This window comes from Ascidiella aspersa, chromosome 2 (assembly GCF_963924565.1).
Source record: "Ascidiella aspersa chromosome 2, kaAscAspe10.2, whole genome shotgun sequence".
NCBI classification, from domain to species: domain Eukaryota; kingdom Metazoa; phylum Chordata; class Ascidiacea; order Phlebobranchia; family Ascidiidae; genus Ascidiella; species Ascidiella aspersa.
Genome location: NC_139448.1, coordinates 3,883,001 through 3,900,302, shown reverse-complemented (window position 1 = coordinate 3,900,302; position 17,302 = coordinate 3,883,001). Strand labels below are relative to the sequence as shown.

General features: G+C 34.5%; 1 protein-coding gene across 1 annotated transcript in view; it reads right to left on the bottom strand.

Moving 5' to 3' along the window:
• LOC146163189 (receptor-type tyrosine-protein phosphatase mu-like) overlaps positions 1–17,302 on the bottom strand; it is a 35,026-nt gene that overhangs the window by 11,623 nt on the left and 6,101 nt on the right. The window contains exons 7-19 of the mRNA XM_083381026.1: positions 16,718–16,864; positions 14,134–14,351; positions 13,677–13,793; positions 12,539–12,662; positions 12,060–12,172; positions 10,619–10,817; positions 5,291–5,442; positions 4,689–4,728; positions 4,226–4,434; positions 3,391–3,541; positions 2,642–2,731; positions 1,392–1,542; positions 247–425 (exon numbers count right to left, since the gene is read on the bottom strand). Coding sequence (XP_083237152.1) covers positions 247–425; positions 1,392–1,542; positions 2,642–2,731; positions 3,391–3,541; positions 4,226–4,434; positions 4,689–4,728; positions 5,291–5,442; positions 10,619–10,817; positions 12,060–12,172; positions 12,539–12,662; positions 13,677–13,793; positions 14,134–14,351; positions 16,718–16,864 — 1,890 coding nt within the window. The remainder of the gene's footprint in view (positions 1–246; positions 426–1,391; positions 1,543–2,641; positions 2,732–3,390; positions 3,542–4,225; positions 4,435–4,688; positions 4,729–5,290; positions 5,443–10,618; positions 10,818–12,059; positions 12,173–12,538; positions 12,663–13,676; positions 13,794–14,133; positions 14,352–16,717; positions 16,865–17,302) is intronic.

The following is a 17,302-nucleotide window of genomic DNA, read 5'->3' as shown; positions in this document are numbered from 1 at the left end:
GGCCAACAAAGCTCTGTCAGGAATAGGTAAGGCCAGATAACAAAATAACCTATCATAACCGTGTTTTTATGTCTTTTATAAATATTTAGTAAAAATGACAAGGTCAAGGTTAAAAAAGAATTCTGGCCATAAAGGAACCTATTTAAACCAATAATAGACAAAGCTCTTCATAAGCTGTCCTCATAAAAGGCTTCCAGCATTGTCCGAATAAAAACCAGCGCCCTGCAGTCTAGACGTTCCACCTACCGTGATGTTCGTAGCCCACAACGTCAGGCATAAGGTGCTGTCGTTCGCCGGTGCCCCCCTCGGATCCTCGCTGTGGCCCCCCAGGGAGGAACGTGTGAGCGGGGGTGCTCACTTCTGACATCATCATGCGAACTTCGAATGGATTCACAACCTCTTCTTTTCTGGTTCCTTTCTTTTGCCTACAAGGCAAAAAATGGTGTTTTGTTAGTTGGGCAATTGTCATAGTGGGTAGCAATGTGCACACATTCCAACACAACAATGTTCATTTTTGACGTCATAATGATTTGAGTGTCCTTTTAAGAGTGCCTTTATTTTGCCGGCAGCTCAAAGTTATTGGTGTTTTAGCACTTAAAAACTTGTTTAGGTGAGCGTTGGATAAATGTTATAGTCGCATTGTTTGGGATATTCCTAAACGACAATGTGCATTATTGACGTCATAATAATATTGAGCATCCCCTTTCTGGTGCTCTTTTTTTACATTTACAACTAAGTTCTGATGTTTTAGCATTTAAAAACGTTTATTGTGAGAGTTTGGCAATTATCATAACGGGTAGCATTGTGTGCACATTCCTATACAACAATGTGAATTATTAGCGTCATAATTATTTGACATTTCCCTGTTGGTACCCTTATTTTGCCTTTATAACAAATGTATGGTATTTTAGCATTTACAACTTGTTTTTAAGTGGTCAATTATAGTGAGTGGCATTGTGTGCACATTCCAATACAACAATATGTACTGTAGACGTCATAATGGCATGGACGTTCTACTACAGGTTTTTTTTAAACTGGAGTTCATTAACCCATTTAAGGGTAGGTGGACCAATATTAAGGGGTCCGTCCGTGGAATCCTAATTAAATCTTGGTGAATAATTTAAAAGTAAACTATTTTTGGTAATAACAGTTTAATTGAAAAAAAAACGCTTTAGCGCCTTTTCCTCTAATGTATTAAGACTTAAAGACTTTTCAGTTTCACGTTTGTTGGCCTGAAAACAGCAGGTTTATTCAGTCTAGTTATTTTATGAAGTAAAGTTATATAAACACGCCGATCCTGTTCCACGAAACAAAACAGTTTCACTACATCCTTGTTTGTTTTACCTTAAACAGAAAGAAAAGTTCCCAACTGACAAACGTTACGAACATACCTTCTGTATCTTATTATGACGAGGATAATGGCGATCGTGATAATAAGAAACCCCACCGCTGCTCCCCCAACCGCCGCGTACATCATGACGTCATCGTCCTGATCGTTGTAGGGGTCACCCCCAGGGGGAATCACCACTACGTCACGACCGCCTTGAAGTAAATAAAATGTTGAAATTGTAGGTTAAACCTAAAAATAGAAATAATGAAGCCAGATCTATTTGGGCTATTTGTTATATAAAAGAAATTTTAAAATTGGTCAAAAAATACACCAAAAAAGGAATTAATTAATGGTTTATGGTAATATCGCAAATTATACGTTTCATGAAGTATTAAAATTTATGGAAAAGTACAGCAAAATACTATTTTTTTAAATAAGGCACACCTGAGATACGATGAGGCTATTTGAAATTTGTATAATAATGATACCGCAAATTATGCGTACAAAGAAAAATTATAGAAAATATCATGCAAAATGTTAAAATTATAGAAAATATCATGCAAAATGATTAAAGTTTCATGCAGCACCCGTTGAATTAACTGCGTAAAGATGATAAACCACTTCAGTTTAGAATTTATTGAATAGTTTATCTAAATGTTGTTTGCCCTTCACGTTTCAAACATTTTTTTGAAAAACATTTTGACCAAATTTGTACAAGATTTGAACAAGCCTTTTTTACATTTTCTTTTAGCAATAATTCAGCAGACAGTAAAAAAATCTAAGTTCAAGCAAGCTCAAATGACAATTAAAAAAGTTAAAACAGTATTAGCTAAAGCAGAACTCAAGCTAAGCTACAGTGCAAGTAGTAGCAAGCTAATATGCAAAGGTGAGAAAGTTTATTATTAAAGCCCATATAGAAGTAGGTATCATTCTGAACGTTTCGAGTATATAATTATTGATATTCATCAAACGTTCAAAATGATACCTACTTCTGCATGGACTTTGATATTCTGATTACGTCTTACTAGTTTCTACAACCTACAACCATTAGGCTTCAAAGAAAGTTTTTTTTTTTTTTTTTAAATGTAAGTAAAACAAAGATAAACGTGTAAGTGAGAAGAGAAATTAAAAGTCAGTTAACACAGGCTATAAAATGAAGGTTAAATAAAGTCAAATGCAAATTAAAGTTGTGATGATTCAAGTTATAGATTCAAGCTAAATGTCATGCTAAAGAAAGTTAAAATGAAGGTTAAGTAAACCCAAAATGCAAATTAAAGTTCTGGTGCAATTTTAAGCTAAACTTCAAGTTACCATCGGAGCCGGTTGGGCCGTCGGGGTTTTCCCCTGTAGGTTTGTCCTGATTGGTCGGTGGAAGGGGCGTTGGTTGGGGCGGGACATGAGCTAAGATCGACAATTAAAGTTGTATTTTTAAGGAAAGCAAAAATATTTACCACCGAAAGGTATAATTTGAAGTTATCTGTGTTTGCAACCCATTAAAAAAATACAAGCATGGATCATTTTTATGTTGGTTTGTCGACGCAATCAATTGTTACTTGTTTTACGAAGAGCTACATTTGAAATTGATATCACGAAAAGGGTTAAGGCGACAATGTTTTTACTTTTGACTCGGTAAAAGTTTTATTAGGGATACTTTAGGCCAAGGGGTTCGCAAATAGAAACGTTATTTTTTCTTCTAAATTGTTTTTTAAATGTCTTTTTAATTAAAAATTCTTAAGCTGGACATAAAATAGACTGAGAGACTATTTAAATTCCCATCGAAAAACGGGGTCTTTTGAAATACTTTTTCAGAAAATCAACCTAAGAATTTTAAAGATTTAAGACTTTTGTGTAACCCTGTCAACAACTCTGACAATGTTGGAACAGACATTGTTCCAAAAATAAGCTGTAAAGATCATAATAATAATAATAAAAAAACGTGCATCATTATTATTTTATCAACAAGAACAAAAACAGTAACAAAGAGTGACCACAGGCAGAGGGCTGGCGGCTGGGTCTGCTTCTAGCTAAAACGTCGCTTTATTAAACCTTTAGTTATTTACCTTTAACTGCAGCCAGCACACATGCGACTTTTGTTTTTCCATTCGCTTCACTTTCAACCCTGATGTAGATCTTGTAATCCCGGTTGGGGTCCAGTGGGGGGTTGGGGTAACCATTGTACGCCGACCCATCACCCACCGTAAACTTGGTCTCCTAAAACGAGGGTGAAATGGGGTTACATTTCGACGCGATTGGACAGGATTACACAACATGGGCCAGGGCACGGATTCGAACCCACGACCCTGGGAAAATATATGCACCAACTAAAAGAGCTGTTAGCTTGACCAATGTACCGCAATGTTAGCTCAATAATATGCGTAACATATATATTGTTGTTTTACGTGTTAGAACAGCTCTTACTTTAAATGTGCAACATAACGTTTGCAGGTTGTAAAACAATAAAAATATATTAAATTTGAATACAAAGGTCTTAACAATGTTTCAAATAACAACCCACAGCACAAAATAAGAAGAGGGTGGACATAGCCCAAAAGTTTGTGTCCAAATTTAATGGTTTTTGTTGTTAATTTACATACTTTTGCGGAAAATACTTGAAATTTCTCAACTCTGTATTTAGCCTCTTACTTTACCCTGTTTGTTTATCTTATTCCACTGACTTACAACGACAGGTCTAAGTTTTTTTTCTGTCGTAAATACCACTGCTTATTTGGCTTTATTTTGTCGTTTGTCTTAATAATATGTTATTATGCATCGTTTTAGATATTGCTGCTTTACAGGCCTTGATTGTTCCCTTATAAAAAGTGTAACTTATAATGGTTTCCGTCACGTCTGCCGACGCAGTGATTCGATTCAACAACCCCCGGAACTCGCACTCACCTGTTGGAGTTGATCAGGCGAAAACTTTGCGCCGGCGTACGAAGTCGAATTGTCTTTTTTCGCCGTCTCGTAACTCACTGGGTTCTTCTGACAGGCGCTGGACGCCGCGTCATCGGCCTGACGTCGTTGCCGCGACACAGTGACGTCATCAAAGCGAGTGATGACGTCACGCCTGTTACGGTTGCGATTCTTGTTGCGCCGGCGTTTGCCTGACGGAATTTGTTTTAGAAGATATTTTAGAAAAATCATAAAGCTTATGAATTTGAGGGAAATGTAAAAAAAACATAAAAATAAAAATAAATTAAAATAAATAAAACGTTGGTCAAAAAATGCCCGCTTGGCTAAAACGACAAATTAGAAAAAAAACGCGTTTGGGTATTGAATAAGTTTACATTTTTTGTGTTTTTTGTAGTGGTGAAATATTACACTATATCCTATGCAAAAAGTAAAACTGTAATCAAACCTTTCCGCTTGTTCTTTGGTTGTGGTTTGTTGACAGGAGGCTAAAAAATACAATTTTGTTTTTAAATGTAGCGGTTTAACATGGCAGTACGACCGATAACAATATGCATAACTTACTTAGGACATTTTTTGTTTTTATAACAAACATTTGGTGAAAACCAAGCATAAAACTTACCTTACAAACAGGTTTGTGCACTAAATAATATTGTTAATAACTTTATGTAAAGTTACGAAAGTTTTGCTTAACTTTCAACATGATGAACCGACCACAGTTCTAAATAAGCAATATCTATATCAAACTACAGATTGTGAAAAAAAGCCACGAGCAAAATTTAAGTTGATCATACGTAAAAATAACTTGATAAGAATATCAAAACCCGTGTAGAGGTAGGTATCATTTTGAACGATCCGACTAACTCTTTGGAATAAAGACGAAAATGAATAAAGATTTATTCGAAACGTTCAAAATGACACCTACAGTTCTTCTGTATTTGATGATATTCTTACTTCGTCTTACTGCAACCTCGAACCATTGTGTTCGATAAATAACTTATTTGTGAAATATTGACGTCCTTGTCGTTTTCAGAACTCACAAACACTTACCGCGTCGGTGACGTCTTCAATGATGACATAATAGTTGGAGATGGGGGCACCGTTGCCCTCTGCGGGGATGACTACGATTTCTATGGTGGTGGGCGTCGTCACGCTCGAGCTGTTCGTCTCGCTTGGCTGCGGATACTGAGGCATTGTGGGAGCTGGGGAAACATGAAGGTAGCGAATTAGGGTAAGTACCAATTATACGCCGATGATTTAATCTGAGTGTATCCAAGCCATTGGTGGAAAATTATAATGCGGATATTACGGAGATACGGCGAAATACTTTTGAAAGATGACTAGGAAGGCTAAAAAAAGTAGTTGAAAAAGTAAAAGTAAATAATCACTCTAAAGAATTACGTATTTCCATGTGTGACTAAATGTTGCGCTGTTTTTTTTTTTATTTAAACAGCACCTAAATAAACAAGTTTACCAAATCATGTTTACTGGTTGTGGGGGTTAAAAATTCTACAGTATATTTGGCAATTTATGGGAAACGTTTTAAAACATAAACCAACAATTTGAAAAATATTTAGCGTTTATTAATCACTTAACCTTCATTATCTAATTTCAAGGATATAAAACGAAATAAAGTTCAGACAAAATTGAATTGAACAATCTTCCGCCTGCCACAAACAATGATATGTCTGGGTTTGGACTGTACTAGATTTTGACATCTTACATTTTTTACAAGTGTATTTCCGTAATGGGAGATTAAACATAGTAATCGGTTCAAGCGATACAAACGGACATTAGGGCTTTCTAGCACTTGATAAATTACTGAGATCGAAGGGACGTTTAAAGCGATATTTTAAGCGGATTACTTTGTAGGGGTTTTACGTCCATTGGGCAAAGCGAAATGCACGTGTTACATTACCGTTATAATAATTGATACAACACCTGTCAGGTTGTAATAAAGCAAATTTCCCGAAAAAATTAGGAGCGGACACATCATTTTAGAGGCCGCACAGTTTAAATAAAAAATAAAAGGTCGCTTTTTTGTTATAATATTAAAAAAAGTATGACTAGAAGATGTTAGCATATAACCACAAGATGTTTTTACTTTTCTTTCGTAAATCTGATATCTACAATTCACTTTGATACTAGAGTGTATCTAATTTCGTGTCTTTGGGAGTACACAGGGCCAGGGGTAGCTATTTTGGTGTCAGAAACGACTGTAATAAAAATAACCGTAGCCACAAAGAGCAGTATTTGGAGGGAGGGCGTATCAAAGCCAAGCCTGGTCGACTTATGTGGGAAATTCAAAACGCAATCCGTCAAACGTCACTCCAGACAATAAACTGTGAAATTCTATAAACTTACAGTGGTGCGTGCGAGCCAAAATTACAAAATGTGAAAAATACGCGCTCTGCCACTACTTTTGCAGCACGTGAATCGCTATTTTTGTAAACTGGCGCATTTTGAATACTAATTTTAATAGAATGCATAATTTTATTTAATCAGAAAACTTTGGGGTTTTCATAACGTAGCGCTCATATTGTAGCAGTATTTTTTTTTAATTCTGCATAAAAATGACAACCTAAATTTAAATTTTAGTTTAGAAAATCTGGAAAACAATTAGTGCTGTTACACGACAACCTTAAATATAAAGTTGATCTAAACAATTTGTCGCTTAACGTTCAGATTTTGAATAAAGATATATACGGCAATCACTAAAGAACCAAAAGCATCATTCAAATATGCCGTTTGTTTTGACAAGAACGTGTCGGTTATCGATTAACAATCGACATAGTGACCTCATATCGGCGATTCAGCGCGACGGTGACGTAACAATGCCGGCACAATTTCACACAATCGCAAGAATTGCGACAAAGTGAGAAATCCAGCACAAAGTGTGTGTTCAGCGGCGCGTGCAATCAACACAAACAAGATTGTTTGCGCTCGCTGAAGCGTGAATGTGACCTTGACCGGGCGAGGTGCGGGAAATCGCAACAAACTGAAAAGTGGAGCAAAGAACTAAAAACCCGACAAAAGAAGGGCAAGTAAAGAAATGATTCCGTTTCACTGATAACACAAATAGTTCGATATTTCTATGCTTGCCAATGTTTGCTTTGGGTCGTTTAAGATTCTTTTTCGCGGTTTTATTTCCATTTGACTGGAAGGTTATGTGTTGACAGAATATTTATTTATGGGGCGCATATTTATTTTCGAAATTTGTTTTTGTATGGTATGGCGCCCATGCCAATATTGTCACAAACTAACCTCGGCAATGATTTTAAAACAGCTCTATTTAACTTCGTGTTTATATTGTTTCCATCTTTACATCTTTAAAAGAAAAACATGAAGGCATGATGTTTAGTAACATTAATCGAAATTGATGATAAAAAAGCATTGTTAGTTTCTGAAATAAAACAAATAAACATGTAGAAAATATATGTTTACTAAACAGTCTAAAATTCATCTTATTTCAACTACGATTTTTTACAAATTTTACTGACTGCATGGGATTCTAGTGAAATAAAAGTAGTCCAAGCATTTCATTTCACACAAAAGTATCGTTTTCGAGAAATTCCTTCAAAGTCTGCATTATCAACACGACAGCAGTGGGCTACCGAGCAGAAAATAACTGGATACCAGGAAACCGGGTTAAAAGGGTTAAACGGGGGTCGCACCCATTGTTTGAGCCTGGGTGTGGGTTACCAACTGCTTGCGGGTGACTGACGGGTTTGGGTCTGTTTGCAAAATGCTCAAGGGTGATTGGGGAAGCCCCATTGTTTAGGAGGCTTTAGGAAAACGTTATACAACGTGTGATGTGCATTTGATGAACTTCAATTTATTGTGACGTCCATAAAGTGCATTGTTGTACTAGAACTATTCAAATAATGCGGAAAATGCCGATCACTTTTAAATTGGCTTGGTAGTTGTGGCCAATCTTTATGCATTTGCATTTATATTCGAAACCGCCATGAAACTTTCAACTAATGTATACTCAGCAATATGCGATTAAATCATTTTAAAATTGTTTGGTCACTTCGTAAAAAAGCAGTCTAAAACAAACATATTAACGTGATAGTCATTAGAATAACGCAGTTTTTGCCAACTTGGCAAAATGCCGATCGCACTATCCCTTTTACCCACACATGGGTGAAGATACATCCCCCGTTCGATTGTTTATAGGTGGTGTGGGTTACCCAATCTCACATGGGTGACTGCCTACCCATTGAGGGGTGTGGGCGTTGAATTGCCACAAAAGTTCCCACGCGGTACTGCTTCACTTTCAGTTCAAGCGAAGCTACTTTGATGATGATTTTTTTACTGCTTGGCGATTTTTTCGCTGAAATTTAGACTTGATCAAAGAGTATATTTCTGTCCGCAGCAGACAGTTGATGTATACAATGGAACTGATATAAATTATTTAAAGGCAAAATTAATTTTTTGAAGATATCTATGCGATAACTTACTTGAAAGGTCTTTAAATGCCTTATATTTTAAAGAGAAGTTTGCGATTTAAAAAAAATTTAAGATTTTTTTAACGTTACGTAAAGCTTACTATATTAGTTGCAGCAGAAACTTTATCGCATTTTTTGATGATAATTAAAGTTGTAGAAAAGTCCGAAAAGTAGCTTGTAAATTGGAATGCACCTTTCTAAACAGAAATACATGAACGGCAAATTGGCTCACTTGTCGTTATTTTTAATTTAATTCGAAAACGAATTCAAAGAAATTCACAGACTAAAATCCTTTGTGAAAGGTGGCAACCCTTCGTGATTTGATTCTTTCCTTTTGGCAAAAGTAAATATATAATCTTTGAACTGCCAAAATGTAGGCGCCCCGACACCCCGTGTTATTGCAGGAACACAAAACTATGTGTGAACGTCGCATAAACAAATTATACGCATTATCAAACTTCCGTAAACCTTAGACAAAAATAGTAAAAGGTGCGGTTTTACAACTCAAAACGCAGTGGGCCCTTATTAATACGCTGTGTTATCTAAGCAAGACAAGATAGATTGATTGACCAGGTTGTAAAAGCAAGTATGGAACATGTCGAACAACAATCTGGACAGCCTTTTACATGTAGTTTACATAGCACAGGCTACGTACTTAGTTGAGTGTCTGGGTTTGTAAGCCTGCGGTGTCCAACCTAAGCCCACAGTTTATGTTGGACGATTGCACGCCTCAGCGAGTTTACAGCATTGTGTGACGACACAATGGGAAGAATTTAAAAAAGGCGAAACGAGGCTGATAAGACCGCAACGTGGTCGCTTTGGTGAGTGCTCTTTAATGATGGAAATTTTTAAGATTTTTTTATTGTTGTTCAGGACGTTTTTGGCTTGGAAAAGAGTAAAACGAATTGTGCGCGTCTTGCGCATGTCAATCTCAATAAAATTCGAAAACATGGTGCTTCTTTGTCTATTCGTTTAAAATTAACATCCAGCAAATCTAAAGGAATCAAACGCTAGTTGAAAACATAGCTTAATTCGGGCATTTTCGGCCAAATTTACTGATTAAATAGTCGCTGGCTAATCACTTTAAAAAGTATGTTATTCTTAAAAAGTATGTTATTTAATTTTTAATTGCTTTTGATGATTAAGAAAGTGATGATATTCATAAACCGCTATTTATAACGGAATAATAAAACTGATAGAATATAGTGCCCCTAAGCAAATTACAAACGATATGGTGCGTTTCTCCGACTTTCTCGGTAATGTTGGTTTCAAACTGACCACAATGTTTCGCTTGCCGACCGATCGAAGTGTAATAACACCGAAGGATAAACGGTAAATATCAGCAGATTAACAAATCAGACGCGTAAGGGCTGCACGTTGGGGAATTCCCGACCTTATTAGTGACGTAGTTTTAGTTTTTTAGCTCGAGTGTGTGATCAGCGTAGAAGAAACAAAACTATGGATCTTTGTTCTATTTTTTAGCCATCTTTGAAAACACGTAAACATTAGGTCCTGAAGCCAACAAAGTTAATCAAAGGCAAAATATAGGCGACGAAGCGTGTTGGACAAAATTGCTTGATACGCAAGATCAAAACTTGAAAAAATATATATATTTAATATAGAACGAATATCAAGTGCAAAGCCCAAAGAGGTAACATTGGAATTTTTTGATATATTTTCCTAATGTTGAAAATAAACTAAGTTTTCTTCGGAATATTTACAAAATACAGGCTACTACTTCTGTATGGGCTTCAATATTCATGTCTAACTACAACCTTCAGCCATTATCTTAAGATTTATTTGAAACGTTCAAAATGATATATACTTTTGTATATGCTTGATATTTATTCAACGTCTAACTACAACATCCAACCATCCTGCTCAAAATAGTTAATCAAAACTAAAGGCAACAAAATAAAAGGCATACCTGCAATATCAGTAGCTGCTGTTGTTTCGGTTAAGGGTCCAATCCCTGCCAAGGTTTTTGCTCGAACTTGGAACAAATATTCGGTTCCCGGTTGTAAGGTGAGGGTAAGTTCTTGTCCGTTCACTTCGACTTGTTGGAATCCAGTTTCGTTTTCAAGCGAAATTGCTGGATTGTAAGACTGCAGGGCTTTGAAGAGCACCTACACATATAGGACCGGTTGATAAAAATGCTTTTCTGTTGCATAAATGTATGCTCTTTCATTAGGCTGTGATTAACACATGCAGACTTCTGTTTTTTGTACATTTTAGTATATTTTCTTTTTAGTATATGTACTTGTATTTATTTATTACTCCAGTTGAGACCAATAATAACGTTAATTAAGTTATAAAGATTGTCGTCATTTTCTGTTAAACAGTTTCCCCTTGCAAAATTTTAAACTCTCAAATTTGCTGAATATTATCACATTTACATCAATAAGCAATGTTCAAAAATAAACAATTAAAGCAGCCCTACTTTTCAACATTGTTTTATAATCGATTATACAACAGTCACAAACAAAATATTACATACTAATAAAATTTTGAAAAGGAATTACAACTATTTTTCAATATCGAGTATAAAAATAAAGCAAAGAACTTGCAGTTAAGTAAATAATTAAATTACTTTCCCTTAGGGCAGACATAGGAGAAATGGTTGTGCCTAACCAAGTATCTTTACACAGAATAATGTTGTGCTTGTTCGTAAACCGCATAATCATTTACTTAACCTTCAACTGCTAACTAGATGTTAATTTTCAAGGTCAGGGGTATATTTTCAAGGTCAGGGGTATAGCTAATTTTCAGGGTCAGTGGTATAGGATAGCCACTACAAGAATATTAGAGTAAGCATTAAGACCATGTTGCTACCAATCAGCTGCTAATTATAGTTGCACTGGAGTTCTTTGGAGCAGCTAACTACTGATTAAAGATGTTTAGAATGTCTGTGAGCAGAGCAGCTCTTTAAAGTTAAATGCACCTTTTATTTAAAGAGTGCTAAACAGGAACAACTCAATATAAGTAACCACAATCAGGGATTCCACACAGTACACTTGTATGGCCTTCATATGCCTTGAATTTCCAAGGGGTTGTTTGCAGGATAATTATTTTTTTTCTGTGACGTAAAACTTACTTTGAGGACTACCGAACAGGAAACTCATACAAAGTTCTATGTGGCTTAAGTCGTAGACACTCACAAAAAAAAAAGAATTTTCATAGCTTAATAATCTTTTCATTAAAGAGTAAACAATTTAAATTTTGCAACAAAAATTGTTGTGAAAATATATAGCCTAAAATCATGCAAAACATTATACAGAAACAAACTGTTTTTATGGGTATATAAATTGCCCATGATAAAGAAACATACTTTTTATACAGTAAATAGTGCTTAAAAAATTCAGACTTACATCGTAATATACAAGTTCTGCGTTTGGTTTCAGCGGCTCATCCCAAGTCAAGGTCACCGATGTCTCGTTGCTATGGGTTACACGGAAAGATTTCGGGGGCACTGGGCCGGGAACTGAAACAAATCAATAGGTTGGCGATACCAGTAGTTTTTATCTTGTTAGTACACATATTTTTGTACCTTTATCGATGAAAAACAATTGATACACTTTGAAACACAATTTAAATAATATTACAGTCCTAAAACTAATTTTAGGCTTACATCAATTAAAATACATAACTGTGTTAAATTACAAACATTACACAGCTAAAAACAACTAACTAACATTATCAGTTAAAAAGTGTGGTTAAAATCTTTCAAGTATAAGATGAAACGTAGGCTCGATAAAATATTTTTGATTTATTTTTAACCTTTATCATTTTTTTCAAGTAAACTGAAAATAAATTATTTAACAATTAGACAAAAATAATGTGATCAAACCTCCTTCTTTGGTTTGGATTGTAAATTCGCCGGTAGATTGAGATCCGATGATGTTTAAAAGTTCTACATTTATGTTGTACTTTGTGTAAGGCTCCAAACCACTGATTACTGTGACATTTTGGTTCTGAAAAAAGGATAAGTCAGCTAAAAAAGTGTTGATAAAAAGTAATTTAAAATAACCTATAACAGAGCCAATAGCTGAGTTTACATTAACAATAAAATACTTGAGTTTTAATAAATTGTCATAAATATGAAAAGCAACAAAATCAGGAATACACACAGACTTTTATCAAAAACGTTACAAAAAAACTTTTGAAAGGAAATGAATAGCTTAGGTAAGACTTAAAATTGGACATTGGACACTAAATAAATTCGAAAAACTATTAAAGAATTTATGGAAAAACAAATATATAATACACAAATCGATTTAAAGACTTGTGGCCATCCAGTACATTTCTTGGATGTGTAAAGTAGCAAAATGTTCACACTGGCTAAACTATATTTTTAGGCAAAATCAGCCCATATTTTTTTTTATATTAGTAAATCACTGTTAAATATTCCCTTTTTGGTTGACCTTTAATACTTTTCATACTACTTGTTAACATCCCTGTCAGTAAATTCTTGTGTGGGAATACTTTCCATACCAGTCTTTCAATAATGGCAATTTTCTTTTCCCAAGGGGGGTTCAACAGGAAAGCTATTAATCAATTCTGTCAATATGGACTGTTTAAATGGGACAAGATGTCTTAAGTATGTAAAACAGCCCTGGGGAATCTAAACATCCCAAATCTCCCATGTATTGTACAGTGTTCCATAAAATCCTACTACAGGAATTGTTAAGTTCTACTGAAGAATTTGCCAATCAGACTTCAACCGAAATCTTTATTCAAAATATTTTTGTGAATGGGTTTTAAAATTAATGTCTAACTACAACCTCTGATCAATATCTTAAAGATTCTTTAAGATTTATGCAAAACTTTAAAAAATGCTTCTTACTTCTGTGTGGGCTTTGATATCCATTCTACACCTAACTACAAGATCTGGGATAGTGCTCTAAATTTTACGACTCACTACACAGTTTAAAATAAAAACAATTTGCTGTAAAAAAACAAAACAAACAGCAATCACCAGAGCATACCTCTACAGGGATAAGTTTGTACGGAGGTGGAGTTACGTTGCTGTTGTTTCCAATATACTGACGGTATCGAACCAAGTAAGAGAACTGACGACACTGCACAATACTCAGGTCGGGAACCTTTAAAGCAGGAAAAATTTATATTTTTAGCTAAAAGCATGAAAAAGGGGTTATACATTGGAAGAATGCAAGGCTTTCTAAGAATATACATGAAAACAAATGTTTAAAAATATGTTCCTGAATAAACATAAAACCTATTAGGATGCTTAAAAAAAATTAATTATTTCGTACTAGGGTACTATGTAAACTAAAATCTCCAACCAGTATGCTTTGAAGATGTGTTCTGATTTTGTACATCCTTAAAACACACCAGGTAAATATTATAAAGACTAATAAAAAAGGTAAACTATAAATTTACCTCATTTTGTGTAAACAATCAGTAAAAAACTGTAAAACTTACTTCCCAGGCCAATTTAATTTCATGTGATCCAAGTCGTTCCCATTTGGTGATTTTCACCGAACGTACGGGAGGCCCGCATTTTGTCTTGCGCACAAGTTTTGGGCCAGGGGCACCGATGCCTCCGGGGCCGGATCGGGCCAGTGTGACCGAGATTTGGTACTCGGTGTCCGGCTGTAGGTGCCAGAGTTCATATTCGGACTGATCAATGTGGTGAACATCTGTGATGTAACAATCACTATTGTTACAATTATATTTCAAATCAAAACCGTTCAATTGTATGCATATTTATATACTACAAAAACTGCCTGTAATTCAATAATAACGTTAAAAAAATAAAATAATATTCGAAACAAATAAAAAAATCAGTTGCTGGCCAACTGTGATTATTATTTAGTGTTAACATTTGCATTAACGCAGTGGTTAGGTCGATTTTTATTTGGCTAACTTGCAACAAGCTTAGTAAAGGGGTTTATGAAAAAGTTTATACCTAACACAATTACAGTGACAATGTTAGTTATGAGAAAAACAATTAATAATTAAAGTTCAAGTAATAAAATGTAAACATTGGATATCAATTACAAACAGTGATATGTGAGAGTGTGTGCAAGAAGAGCCAGGAAATACAAATCAAAATAGTGCTTTTTATTGAATGTTTTTATCTAACAACAAGAAATTAATTGTAAAGTTAGAATACAGATTACTGTGTGAGTTGCTTTGATGTGATTCTTCTCTGTATATTAAAACAAAATATTTTTTTGCCATTTTTACCAACTTATAACAATTTTCAAAAATTCAAGTGTTTTTAATAAGCTGTAACTCCATTCATTTTTAACAATAAATACAGATTAAGCCACACCTCAACACGGTTAGGAGAAAAGACAGAATGACCTACACGAAAAAATATGTAATTTGCCTTTTTAATGACCTAATTTGTTTTTTTTTTTGGTTGTTTACAACAATATTAGAATGAAAATTGGGGGAGTCAAAATAATACAAGATATGGTTCACCAGATTTCACCTGGAATTTATCTGTACATAATAAAACTATTATGACTTGACTAAATGGAAGAGATGAAGATACAATTATACTGGTATGCATACTAGTTTTTTTTGTCATACAGCAGTTAAAAATAATGAGCGGAAATGTAATACATAATGTAATATACAAAGCTATGTGAATGTAACAAGGCAAACAAGAACATTATACAGGGCACAATGGCAGTTCTATGCTTCAACGACTGTGCAAACATAGCTGGGCCCACTCAGTACACAATATCCAACCTTTTATGATCGGCTTTCCTAGGCCAAGCAAGCCTTCGTGCGCTGTTATAAGGCATGATATCAAGTCACTGGGAATCTTAGGTTGCGCAAAACACAAGCAGATATCAATATCATTAAGTAGGTACAAAACATGTGCCACTATGGCAGGCTAATGAGGCCAATTGTGCTACAAGGCATAATATTTATCAAAAACAGATCCTATGGTAATTAAAATTGTTAAACCAACGTTTGGGCTACCTATAAAATTCACCTTCTTCAGGGTGGATTACACCAATTAACATCATTGAAAAAAGCAACTTAAAGAAGTTTCCGAAACAATGGTTAAGAATTTAAAATATCAGAGGAGCTGTTTTTCATTAAAATGAAACTACTATACTACATGCATGCTATTAGGTGTATATTAAAATTAAGGGGTACTTAGCCAAAAGCACGGTTTTCTTATTACAGTAAACAAAATTCCAAATTATTATGAAAATTAAATCCGCACAAAAAATCATTACTTGTTGTTTATCATTTTTTGAATTGCAACACCACACACTGCTAATATCAAATTGTTTTATTTTTAATTTTTTTTAAATTATGTTTAAACATTAGACAAAACTGTAGCTAATCAAACAAAAAAGTGAAATTGTTGTCATGCAAGGGCAATAAGGCATGCATGCAAGTGCTGTCATCTACAGGTAATTTATTGCAAGTGCTTTCTGTATGCTTACCCATAGTAGCTGCAAGCAGAATGCAAAGTAAGCAAGTTAAAAGTAAGCCACAACTAATGTTGACCACTTAAAATCCACAACATGTATTATTTCACTGCAAAGTTTTATTAATAGCTGACTAAAAGGCAAGAAAAATAAAATAGTCTGCACCGCATTCAAACCGTGATGCACCTGAAAGGTTATCACCTCAAAAATGAATAATACAACAAAATGTGCAATGCATAATTTAGTATAAATGCCAAGATAAAATATATGTTCTCAAGCTTAGGCCCTAAAATTACTATGCATGTCACAAGTATTCAAACATTTTCCTGTCCAAACTTAAGTAATCACACTTTTCTATATCTAACTAAATATACAAAAAGTTGGCATAAAAAATGTTAACGATGATTAATCAAAACTAAAGCTAAAACAAAATCGGTGAAAACTGTGTAGTGTGAATGTTGGATATATTTTTTAACATAATACTATGGGGTTTTAACATGCATTCCAACAACCTTTAACCAACGTGTCCGACCCAAAAATTGATCTTTGTTCAGTTTTTTTTTTAGGAAACATTTTAAAAAATACCAAATTTGTGAAACACTTACCTGACCAATCGCCATTCACAGGCCTGTAGTTGAGAATCTTTTGGACGACGGGACCATCTCCATGATACTGGTCGGCGTTAAGCTGAATTACCATGCTGGTTGCTCCTGGTTTGACTACTTTTGGACCACGAGTTGGGACTGGTGGAACTGAATAAAGCAGGAACAATAACAAAGTGTATTTAGCAGGGTTGCCAATTTCAAAGAAATAGTAAAAACAGTTTGTAGGTTTTGAAAGACCTGAAATTGTATCTCTTGACGTTTTTTAATATAATTCAAAAAATATAATAATGCCATCGTCAACACAATAACAAATAGTTTAATTTTTTTTACAACAGCACATTTTTTAACATATAACTTTATACTGCACATGAAATAAATATATCCAAAGATCATCCAAGACATGAAAAAAGAAGACCAGCTGTGTAAAGACTTTTTTTTTAAGATTTAAGCAGTTGACATTTTGCGTTACTTAATTTTGTAAAAAAATATAGCTTTGTTCTGTAAAAATTGTATATACCTTGGAAGTAATTAAATATTTTTTATTTTATACACTTTGAGACCGGATGGATTGCCATGACATTATGT